The following is a 12,370-nucleotide window of genomic DNA, read 5'->3' on the forward strand; positions in this document are numbered from 1 at the left end:
GATTTTGACATTTTCACCTGAAGTGTACAATCGGGCTGAAAATGCATTTAAAGCCATAAAAAGTTCATTTTGGCTCTCACACCTTAACTAAATGTTGTAGACTCAAACTTTATGCTGTCATTAGTGTATGTTAGCAAAATGAAGATGATTCAAGCATTAATTTCATTGTGCTTTTGCTCATTTTGAAGATTTTGACATTTTCACCTGAAGTGTACAATTAGGGGCTGAAAACGCGTTTAAAGCAATAAAAAGTTCATTTTGGCTCTCACACCTTAACTAAATGTTGTAAACTCAAACTTTTTGCTGTCATTAGTATATTTTAGCAAAATGAAGATGATTCAAGCATTAATTTTATTGTGCTTTTGCTCATTTTGAAGATTTTGACATTTTCACCTGAAGTGTACAATCGGGCTGAAAATGCATTTAAAGCCATAAAAAGTTCATTTTGGCTCTCACACCTTAACTAAATGTTGTAGACTCAAACTTTTTGCTGTCATTAGTGTAATTTAGCAAAATGAAGATGATTCAAGCATTAATTTCACTGTGCTTTTGCTCATTTTGAAGATTTTGACATTTTCACCTGAAGTGTACAATTAGGGGCTGAAAACGCGTTTAAAGCAATAAAAAGTTCATTTTGGCTCTCACACCTTAACTAAATGTTGTAGACTCAAACTTTTTGCTGTCATTAGTATATTTTAGCAAAATGAAGATGATTCAAGCATTAATTTCATTGTGCTTTTGCTCATTTTGAAGATTTTGACATTTTCACCTGAAGTGTACAATCAGGCTGAAAATGCATTTAAAGCCATAAAAAGTTCATTTTGGCTCTCACACCTTAACTAAATGTTGTAGATTCAAACTTTTTGCTGTCATTAGTGTATTTTAGCAAAATGAAGATGATTCAAGCATTAATTTCATTGTGCTTTTGCTCATTTTGAAGATTTTGACATTTTCACCTGAAGTGTACAATTAGGGGCTGAAAACGCGTTTAAAGCAATAAAAAGTTCATTTTGGCTCTCACACCTTAACTAAATGTTGTAGACTCAAACTTTTTGCTGTCATTAGTGTATTTTAGCAAAATGAAGATGATTCAAGCATTAATTTCATTGTGCTTTTGCTCATTTTGAAGATTTTGACATTTTCACCTGAAGTGTACAATCGGGCTGAAAATGCATTTAAAGCCATAAAAAGTTCATTTTGGCTCTCACACCTTAACTAAATGTTGTAGACTCAAACTTTTTGCTGTCATTAGTGTATTTTTAGCAAAATGAAGATGATTCAAGCATTAATTTCATTGTGCTTTTGCTCATTTTGAAGATTTTGACATTTTCACCTGAAGTGTACAATCAGGCTGAAAATGCATTTAAAGCCATAAAAAGTTCATTTTGGCTCTCACACCTTAAGTAAATGTTGTAGACTCAAACTTTTTGCTGTCATTAGTGTATTTTAGCAAAATGAAGATGATTCAAGCATTAATTTCATTGTGCTTTTGCTCATTTTGAAGATTTTGACATTTTCACCTGAAGTGTACAATTAGGGGCTGAAAACGCGTTTAAATCAATAAAAAGTTCATTTTGGCTCTCACACCTTAACTAAATGTTGTAGACTCAAACTTTTTGCTGTCATTAGTATATTTTAGCAAAATGAAGATGATTCAAGCATTAATTTCATTGTGCTTTTGCTCATTTTGAAGATTTTGACATTTTCACCTGAAGTGTACAATCAGGCTGAAAATGCATTTAAAGCCATAAAAAGTTCATTTTGGCTCTCACACCTTAACTAAATGTTGTAGACTCAAACTTTTTGCTGTTGTTGGAAATCATTTCCTTGATTTCTGCGTGTTCAAATAAATTCAAAGTGGAAATCTGTGAACAAGTTTGCCAGCTTTATTTCAGATTCTGAAAGTCACCTGTAGTACTGCTCAATCATCGCAGCTCACCCACAGATGTGCTCTTTACAAAGTTCATGCGTGCATTTATACATATGGTTCCCTCCCCCTCATTGACCATTCGGCCCTTTCTCAGCATGTGATATTTCCTGTCACCCCAATTCTACACCCCCCTCTCTTATCTCTTCCTTCGGGATGTGGGCCACACTTGGCCCCCCTTCTCCCTCTACCAGGCCCCCCTTTTGATCTTGTCCTGTCAGCAGAGTGAGATACAATCTGGCCAACTCCTATTGAGTTCTTCCAGTCCTTAACAAACATGAGGTATACAATTGGCTTCCTAGATAAACTATTGACCTCGGGAGAGCTGGCTCCAGAGATTCCTGCATACCTGCTGTGTGGATTCTGACACCTCACTTCCTTAGGGGGAAAACAGACCACATTCTACCACAGTTATATTCATCTAACTAAAATCAAAAAACACTTTGAAGAATATATATGCAAAACAGAAAACAATATTAATAATTGTAACATTCCCTCATTTGAACTATTCTATAGTTCAACACATTAGATATTGTTTTTAAAGGAAAATGCCAGCGGCATCCTCATCCCCCTCATTCGAAGCAACAGGAGACATCCATTGATTAGCAACAGCTACCATCATATGAGACGACTTATTTTGTACATCCTGTTTCTCAATCATAGTGATAATAAGTCTTTGGCAAAGTGAACGAATACATGGAATAAAACAACAACCACAAATCGTTATTAGCGCAGTGAATTAATTCTATCTACATTTTTGTTTATGGTGCACCACCAGCAAATTACAGATTCGAATCCTGAGAGTACTTGATCAGTTAATTTGTATTCATCTGGCACACCTCTTGGTACTCCAATTGCATCAATGTAGGTGGGAACATTCTGCTCTTGTCAAGAATGTCTTTTGGTCCTCTGGAAGGAAGGAGGTTTTGGTTCCCAATTATCAATCATTTGTAACAGATTATCAATAGAGATGGGGTAGATTTGTACTGGCATGAGAAGGGTTATGAGGGCACAATATCCTTTTGTATTTAAAGGCAACTTATCAAATATTCTGTTGTCACCGCACCACCAGTATATGTCCGCTCTGGATTTCGGTTGGAACTTCTGTCCCACATCTACTATCGACACGCACTGAGTAATCTGATTTAATTTTCCCAATTGTTCTCCAGTGCCTGTTATTTTAATACATGTAAAATTACCATTTGCAACTGTGTTTGAAAATACTGGTTTAGTTTTCTGCCAATCGACGAGGGGATACACCTTATCCCATTTCGAGCATTTGACATTGGGACAGCCTTATTCATTAGTTCCAATATACAGTGATCATCTATTTTAGCCGGAATGATTCTCAATAGAGGCCGCGGACCTACACATACCACACAATTGTCTTTATCAGAGGCTCGAGCCGCTTCATTCGCCAATAATAGCCAATTGTTACTGCCCCCGGAAAATCCTTTTGTAACCCGAAACCTCTCAACTATTCCCTCAGTTGGTACGCTGACCGCCTTTACTCCGCTCTCCATTGTGTATTTAGTCATTTTTGGCTGTTCTAAATTACTCATTGTTTTATTTACGCATACTAAAATGGGGAAATATGGGTCATGTCCGGAGAACCAGGCCCACAACAAAAATCCAAAACAGGAGGCGTTATCAATTGTTGTGTTAGGCGACCGTAATTCCCCTTCTGGAAAAATAAAGTTCATATAGAGTCGCCCCCCCATATTACGCAATGTTATTCTTTTGCTAAAGAAGACTGCCTCCTCACTAGTTCCCGGACGCCAGTATCTTCCATCCTGTGTTGTTATCAGAGCATTCCAATCTCGTCGTACATGACCTGTCAAATACCACCAGTATCTTATCCAATCTTCCCCCTTAGTCTGTCTCCCCTTACCAAATCCCTTTAAGGATCTAATAGGAATTTTAACAGAAGTGTTTGTATTTGGAGCAACTGTCACAGCAATTGATTTCTCATAAGTCCAGAATGTGACCCAGGGATTATATGTAGACTTAATACTTCGCTTAATACGATACGTTGTAATTGCGTTCAAAGTTGTGTCAAAAGGCTGAAAAAAGTACCAAGTCATCATGAGAAGAAAGGTCGCAGTACAGCAGAAGGATATGTTTTTCAGCTTTGAAGCCATCTCGTAATGAAGTTCTTTGAAGGTCTTTTTGAATGAAAAGAGTGTCGCAATAGTTCGTCTCTTCTTCAAGAATTTGGGGTAGACTACCCAAATTCTTCGATTTGTCACCTGGGATTATTCTGCCCAAAATGTGACTGATCAAAGGAATGATTGCCCAAGAAAAGGCACTTGCTCTTGATCTTCATTCAATAAGATTGAATGATGTCCTCAAACGACAGCTCCTGAGCCGGAAACTGGATCATCAGTTGACGTGGCTCCTAGATCGGGACATCAGCTGACGTTGTTTTCCCAGTTGGAGGTGATGAGATTGATGATCATCAGTTGATAAGATAGCTGAGCCTGGCACGTCTCCGGCAACCTTGTAGACCAGATGTGGAATGTCGTCTTCATCCTCCTTTCTGTGCAGCAAACTGCATAAGATTTCCTCTCCGTCCCCCCTGGGGCCGTTCTCCTGAGTGCAGAACATTTTCATTTAGTCTCTCACAAACACACATAAATTTTATTTTGAGGAAAAACCCTGATAGTTTTTGTTAGTTGGGATTAGTAAATGTTATTTGATTAAGATCCGTAGGTACTGCACTGTTGGAACAGGAAAATATCTATTTTTGTGACATTGAAACAGAGCCCAGCCTTTGATTGAGTTGAATGACATTCGCTCATTCATTAATACAACAGACAAAGCTCGTAAATATTTAATTTTCAAATAGATTTCATATAATTGTAGGTAATTTTTTTTTTACCTCGACATTTACTGTTCTAAATTTGCATGACTGTGCCTTTCACCATCCTGAAAGGAATCATTTTACTAGCATATCATATATTCTCTTCCCAGAATCTCATGATCGGCCGAATCCTGGCATGCTGGGAAAAACTCACATATATTCATATTATCTATACTCTTTTTGCAAACACTGGGCTCCAAACATTACATTTTTCACATGTGATTCTGAGATAAAAGATATAATATAATATAATTACCTTCATTCGGCGAATATGCATTATTGTCCTTGCTTGCTTCAGACTTACTTTGCGATCGATTTCCTGTGGATTATCACTTTCAAACTCACCCTGTCGAATGGAGTGTAGGCGATACCCCACCTTTGTAATTTTGTTTTTAAGTTTGTTTTTCATTCTCCAACCCACAACCTTTTAATTTTGTATTGAATTTTCTAATTCATCTACATTGGTTAATATCTTAAACATGAACTGTCCTTCTGTTCATTCCTCCCTCATTTTGGCAAAGATCTACAGATCTTTACAAACACGCATTGCACTTCAAAGGAAGACACATAAAAAAACCCCGTTAGCTCACAAAGGACTGCCAGACCACAGCCCCCGCAAAAGACGTCGTAAAATTCACAACTCCCAAAACCAGAATGTGAGGCAACCGAGATAGCCGCAGAACACTGCAAATAATTAGCACAATCAGATAAAAACTAAAACACTAAATGTGAAAACTTTGGAGACATGAAAAACAATACTACCAGATTCAAGCAAACTAAAAATGATTCAGAAACAGCTAATCAACCTCACCTCTTCTACAGATTAGTGGGGCTCGTAAAACACAGCACAAAAAATATCTCTGGGATTAACAAATCACAGTGCTGTGAGAAAAAAAATAATAATCGAAAATGAATCATCAAATTATCAGTTATTTGTTGAATAACAATATCTCAGTATGATAAGATGTAAGTTTCAATATTATGTCTATAGAACATACACTTAGATAATACATATTTATAACATATACTATTGTGAAGACTCCTGGGAAGACTTCTACTTAATGCTGCACTTCATATTCAACTTTAACTGCAGCTGGACGGAGCCCAGAAAAAAAAAAAATAATAATTCCCCACAGGGAAAACAAAAGTATATCGTATCGTATTAGTTAAATTCCCATTGTACCAATTCAGAAACTGATTATCCCAAGAAAATAGCCAGACATTTAGTAGGCCCTTCTCAACAAAAAAATAGAGGAACTAAGATTGAAATAAATTTTTTTCAATCCCTCATTCCAAATTCACATATGTCGTGTTCAATTTCCTGAAATACCTTGCTATAGATCACAGTTCCCCATCCAACACATTAAAAATGCCTTGCATACCACTCGTGTAGCACTTCTTTGAGCAAGATCACACCCCATTCGGACCTCCATCTTTATTAGTCTTTGTCCAGTCCTCCAGCAGATGTCGCTGTGGGGAGGTTGCCATTTTCAACCTTCCAAAGGATGGATTCTTTTTGTCAATCGATTGTTCCAAACGATTCCAATGTTCCAGTTCTGCTGTCGCTACCGGCGCTTCCTTGTTCCACTTGGTGACAATTTCAGCTGCCACTTCAGCCTTCGTCGGAGCTGCCAAACCTCCTTGTGTGACGAGTCTAACATGCAGTCCTGCCGTAGCGTGTCTTTGAAGGCTCCTGTCTGTCCTTTTTCCCAGCCAGGTGAGGAGGCAGGCCCAACACGATGAGGACAACAATAGTCTGCTTTTCTTGTTGTGATTTCTCTCAACGGCAGCCAATCGCTGCTTTGCTTTCTGACTCCTTGTGACATTTTACAATTAGCCAGCAGATGTCAGGACGGCGGTTGTTGTGTCAGCAATGTTCAAAGCAGGCATTTAGATTTCCTCTGGATGCACAACAGCCATAGGGGAGAAGTCACTGGAATGAGACGTGTACACAGTCACTGGGCATTGAGGAATTTGAGCATTATGATTGTCTGTCGGCACGGGAGGAGAATGACTGTGCTGCGGCGCGAAGCTCTTTGACTCTTTGTCACGTACATCCAAACGTTGGAAATTGCTGTCTGCAATGGCGGGCTCGATGACACATAGTCTTTCTGAGAGCTCACCTGACCAAAAAATGCACACTCGTTGATGCAATGCATTAAAAATGCCAGACTGAGGATGTGGGATTATAGCAAGATATTTCACTTCCCGTTTTCTTATTATCTTATTTCAAACTTGTTCTTTTTAGAATGCCCCTCAAAAACAGCCACTAGAAATACTTGCAAATACAACGTATCCGTAGAGCTGGGCGCATCCCGTTTGCAGATAGTCATCAAACCCCATCCGCTTTGGAACTTAAACATCAGTTTCTGAAATGACACACTCAGAAAAAACAAATATTAAACATCATAATCATTATGTTGACTACAAAAACATTCATAACTTCTCATTCAACTATCCTAAATCCAGCCACAGCTGTACGGATATAGGGATAATTATTTTAACTCAACATAGCTCAATACAAAATGCTATCATTTTATCATTACTCTTTATTCATTTGTCCCGAAAAGAAAAAGTTAACCTGGCTCGTCTTTATCAAAAACAGTATAGCATAAAAGACTGTCAAATGCAGTCACTAAAAAATAAAAACACTAAATTAATATTTTTCTACAAGAACTTAGCAACAGCCTTAAAAAACTGTTACTTATTTTGTTTTATCATCCTTCTCTTATCTATGAAAGAGAAAAACTCACAATACGAGGACACATGACTAATCCCCCACTCACACTCAAACCCCCTCTTTTTCCATACAGAGGAGGAGAGAAAATTTCTTCATTTAGCATCCCTCAACATTTGATCCTCATGTCTACAATTTTGTCGTACTTCTCTACCCCTCACTCAAATGCATACGCACACACTCTTTAGTCATTATAATAATAAACGGTGTCATTCTATCAATTCGTTGTCCACAAATCTTATAGCATTTAAACCGCAGTTCCATACGGTGATTTCAGTAAACGGGTTAACTTCGAACACATCACCCGTAAACTACTCCAACAATGCTGGAGTCATTTTAGCACCAAATTCAGCCTTTTTTTCATTACCAACAAAGAAAATACAAACGTCTGACATACCATTTTGTCCAGCGAAAGCTTTTTATACAATCGATCCATAGTTCGTTTTTTCACTGTATATCGACACTTTTTTCCTCACGGCGACTCACAAGTCCCGACTCTAAACCGGAAGCGCATTCAGGACAAACCATACTGTATCCGGGTCGAAATCGCCTCCATTTTGTTCATAGGCTATTTTACTTTCGGTTTCTTATCTTACGCAAGTAGTATTAATATTTATCAATGCAGTGACGTCTCACTTTACAATATGATAGTTCGAATAGGGTAAATGTATTCAACAACGTTTAAACAACCGTACAACAAGCAATCACAGAAGCCCACAAAACACACAGCACGCACAACACAACATAGAACGTACACACACAACGAATACACAATGACTCACAGAACGTACACAGACAACGAATCACGTGATCCAATTCCACAGTGTCAAAACTGTCTCTCTTTTACTGCATATGTCATGCAAGGCGCTCTTTCAGCGCAAAATCAAAAAAAAAATCACACGTAATCTATCGATCGCAAATACAACGTTTAAAACCCAATGTCCGTTGCAATCGACCTGACTTCCCCAACTGTTCAATTTCAACAGCGCGCGCACTTTTAAAATAACTTATTACGTGAAATGGACCGTCTAATACAGGCGACATGTACTACCAAAAAGAACAGTCCTGAACCAACCAAAACTGCCAAGGGCAGGCGCGTCTACTATGATCTTCAGATTTACCAATGGATCTTCAAATATCCACGAAACCCCGTAACCTCTTTATCCTTATATTCAAAAAATAAATATCATAGTCTATCGAATCCTTCGCAACGCAAAAACAGAACTTTACAAATTAATAAGACGTTGCTTCTTCCTGTTAACATGGCCCTGTCCCCAGCAGCCTCGCGCATTCACCGGTCCGGGCCAGCACATTCTCCACATGCTCCACCCCACGTACGTGTTTATAGATCAATGTCGCAGAAATTTTTAGAACGACATCAAACTACAACTTTGTTCAAACAGATCTCCTGTACAAATTTACACAATTTAGCAGACGAAAACAAGTTGCAATGATTTCAAACATACAGAACTCCTCTAGTGGATCAACGTCTCCACTTACTGTAATTAATTATTTAGGCGCCTAGAAGTTCCATTCGTTCATCAATCACTGCAGCTCGAAATCCTCTTACCTCCTTTCAGCGTTCGGGGTCACCAATTGTTGGAAATCATTTCCTTGATTTCTGCGTGTTCAAATAAATTCAAAGTGGAAATCTGTGAACAAGTTTGCCAGCTTTATTTCAGATTCTGAAAGTCACCTGTAGTACTGCTCAATCATCGCAGCTCACCCACAGATGTGCTCTTTACAAAGTTCATGCGTGCATTTTACATATGGTTCCCTCCCCCTCATTGACCATTCGGCCCTTTCTCAGCATGTGATATTTCCTGTCACCCCAATTCTACACCCCCCTCTCTTTTTTTTTTTTTTTTTTTTTTTTTTTTTTTTTTTTTTTAAGAGCTCAGTATTGTTCATTCGGAAATGTCATCATCATTGCTCTTTTTTTTTTTTTTTTTTTTTTTTTTTTTAAATATATATATATATATATATACACATATATACATACATATATACATATATACATACATACATACATACTTTTTTTTTTTTTTTTTACACCCCCCTCTCTTATCTCTTCCTTCGGGATGTGGGCCACACTTGGCCCCCCTTCTCCCTCTACCAGGCCCCCCTTTTGATCTTGTCCTGTCAGCAGAGTGAGATACAATCTGGCCAACTCCTATTGAGTTCTTCCAGTCCTTAACAAACATGAGGTATACAATTGGCTTCCTAGATAAACTATTGACCTCGGGAGAGCTGGCTCCAGAGATTCCTGCATACCTGCTGTGTGGATTCTGACACCTCACTTCCTTAGGGGGAAAACAGACCACATTCTACCACAGTTATATTCATCTAACTAAAATCAAAAAACACTTTGAAGAATATATATGTAAAACAGAAAACAATATTAATAATTGTAACACTGTCTAGTGTATTTTAGCAAAATGAAGATGATTCAAGCATTAATTTCATTGTGCTTTTGCTCATTTTGAAGATTTTGACATTTTCACCTGAAGTGTACAATCGGGCTGAAAATGCATTTAAAGCCATAAAAAGTTCATTTTGGCTCTCACACCTTAACTAAATGTTGTAGACTCAAACTTTTTGCTGTCATTAGTGTATGTTAGCAAAATGAAGATGATTCAAGCATTAATTTCATTGTGCTTTTGCTCATTTTGAAGATTTTGACATTTTCACCTGAAGTGTACAATCAGGCTGAAAATGCATTTAAAGCCATAAAAAGTTCATTTTGGCTCTCACACCTTAACTAAATTTTGTAGACTCAAACTTTTTGCTGTCATTAGTATATTTTAGCAAAATGAAGATGATTCAAGCATTAATTTTATTGTGCTTTTGCTCATTTTGAAGATTTTGACATTTTCACCTGAAGTGTACAATCGGGCTGAAAATGCATTTAAAGCCATAAAAAGTTCATTTTGGCTCTCACACCTTAACTAAATGTTGTAGACTCAAACGTTTTGCTGTCATTAGTGTATTTTAGCAAAATGAAGATGATTCAAGCATTAATTTCATTGTGCTTTTGCTCATTTTGAAGATTTTGACATTTTCACCTGAAGTGTACAATCAGGCTGAAAATGCATTTAAAGCCATAAAAAGTTCATTTTGGCTCTCACACCTTAACTAAATGTTGTAGACTCAAACTTTTTGCTGTCATTAGTGTATGTTAGCAAAATGAAGATGATTCAAGCATTAATTTCATTGTGCTTTTGCTCATTTTGAAGATTTTGACATTTTCACCTGAAGTGTACAATCAGGCTGAAAATGCATTTAAAGCCATAAAAAGTTCATTTTGGCTCTCACACCTTAACTAAATGTTGTAGACTCAAACTTTTTGCTGTCATTAGTGTAATTTAGCAAAATGAAGATGATTCAAGCATTAATTTCATTGTGCTTTTGCTCATTTTGAAGATTTTGACATTTTCACCTGAAGTGTACAATCGGGCTGAAAATGCATTTAAAGCCATAAAAAGTTCATTTTGGCTCTCACACCTTAACTAAATGTTGTAGACTCAAACTTTTTGCTGTCATTAGTGTATGTTAGCAAAATGAAGATGATTCAAGCATTAATTTCATTGTGCTTTTGCTCATTTTGAAGATTTTGACATTTTCACCTGAAGTGTACAATCAGGCTGAAAATGCATTTAAAGCCATAAAAAGTTCATTTTGGCTCTCACACCTTAACTAAATGTTGTAGACTCAAACTTTTTGCTGTCATTAGTGTATGTTAGCAAAATGAAGATGATTGTTGCAAGCATTAATTTCATTGTGCTTTTGCTCATTTTGAAGATTTTGACATTTTCACCTGAAGTGTACAATCAGGCTGAAAATGCATTTAAAGCCATAAAAAGTTCATTTTGGCTCTCACACCTTAACTAAATGTTGTAGATTCAAACTTTTTGCTGTCATTAGTGTATTTTAGCAAAATGAAGATGATTCAAGCATTAATTTCATTGTGCTTTTGCTCATTTTGAAGATTTTGACATTTTCACCTGAAGTGTACAATTAGGGGCTGAAAACGCGTTTAAAGCAATAAAAAGTTCATTTTGGCTCTCACACCTTAACTAAATGTTGTAGACTCAAACTTTTTGCTGTCATTAGTATATTTTAGCAAAATGAAGATGATTCAAGCATTAATTTTATTGTGCTTTTGCTCATTTTGAAGATTTTGACATTTTCACCTGAAGTGTACAATCGGGCTGAAAATGCATTTAAAGCCATAAAAAGTTCATTTTGGCTCTCACACCTTAACTAAATGTTGTAGACTCAAACTTTTTGCTGTCATTAGTGTATGTTAGCAAAATGAAGATGATTCAAGCATTAATTTCATTGTGCTTTTGCTCATTTTGAAGATTTTGACATTTTCACCTGAAGTGTACAATCAGGCTGAAAATGCATTTAAAGCCATAAAAAGTTCATTTTGGCTCTCACACCTTAACTAAATGTTGTAGACTCAAACTTTTTGCTGTCATTAGTGTATGTTAGCAAAATGAAGATGATTCAAGCATTAATTTCATTGTGCTTTTGCTCATTTTGAAGATTTTGACATTTTCACCTGAAGTGTACAATCAGGCTGAAAATGCATTTAAAGCCATAAAAAGTTCATTTTGGCTCTCACACCTTAACTAAATGTTGTAGACTCAAACTTTTTGCTGTCATTAGTGTATTTTAGCAAAATGAAGATGATTCAAGCATTAATTTCATTGTGCTTTTGCTCATTTTAAAGATTTTGACATTTTCACCTGAAGTGTACAATCGGGCTGAAAATGCATTTAAAGCCATAAAAAGTTCATTTTGGCTCTCACACCTTAACTAAATGTTGTAGACTCAA

The 12,370-nt window shown here is 36.8% G+C and overlaps 1 protein-coding gene across 2 annotated transcripts; it reads right to left on the reverse strand.

The window, feature by feature from the left end:
• Positions 1-1,870: 1,870 nt before the first annotated feature.
• Positions 1,871-8,826, reverse strand: LOC147154217 (uncharacterized). 2 transcript variants are annotated; one of them, XM_086066745.1, is made up of 3 exons: positions 7,925-8,826; positions 5,047-5,109; positions 1,871-4,519 (listed from the first exon to the last, which is right to left on the reverse strand). In XM_086066745.1, the coding sequence occupies exons 1-3, from the start codon at positions 7,961-7,963 to the stop codon at positions 4,310-4,312; spliced, it is 312 nt and encodes a 103-aa protein (XP_085922871.1). In that variant the 5' UTR covers positions 7,964-8,826; the 3' UTR covers positions 1,871-4,309. The 2 variants fall into 2 exon arrangements, 1 of the variants encoding a protein (XP_085922871.1); XR_015093486.1 differs by lacking the exon at positions 5,047-5,109.
• Positions 8,827-12,370: the final 3,544 nt, after the last annotated feature.

Source organism: Leptonotus elevatus, unplaced genomic scaffold (genome assembly GCF_054856555.1).
Source record: "Leptonotus elevatus isolate MCC_2025b unplaced genomic scaffold, RoL_Lele_1.0 HiC_scaffold_85, whole genome shotgun sequence".
Classification (NCBI taxonomy): domain Eukaryota; kingdom Metazoa; phylum Chordata; class Actinopteri; order Syngnathiformes; family Syngnathidae; genus Leptonotus; species Leptonotus elevatus.

Coding starts and splice junctions, on each gene's coding strand:
- LOC147154217 (XM_086066745.1), bottom strand. CDS start 7,963: ATGGATCGATTGTATAAAAAGCTTTCGCTGGACAAAATG. Junction 5,110..7,924: donor AGCTTTCGCTGGACAAAATG/GTATGTCAGACG, acceptor GATAATCCACAG/GAAATCGATCGCAAAGTAAG. Junction 4,520..5,046: donor TGCATATTCGCCGAATGAAG/GTAATTATATTA, acceptor TTCTGCACTCAG/GAGAACGGCCCCAGGGGGGA.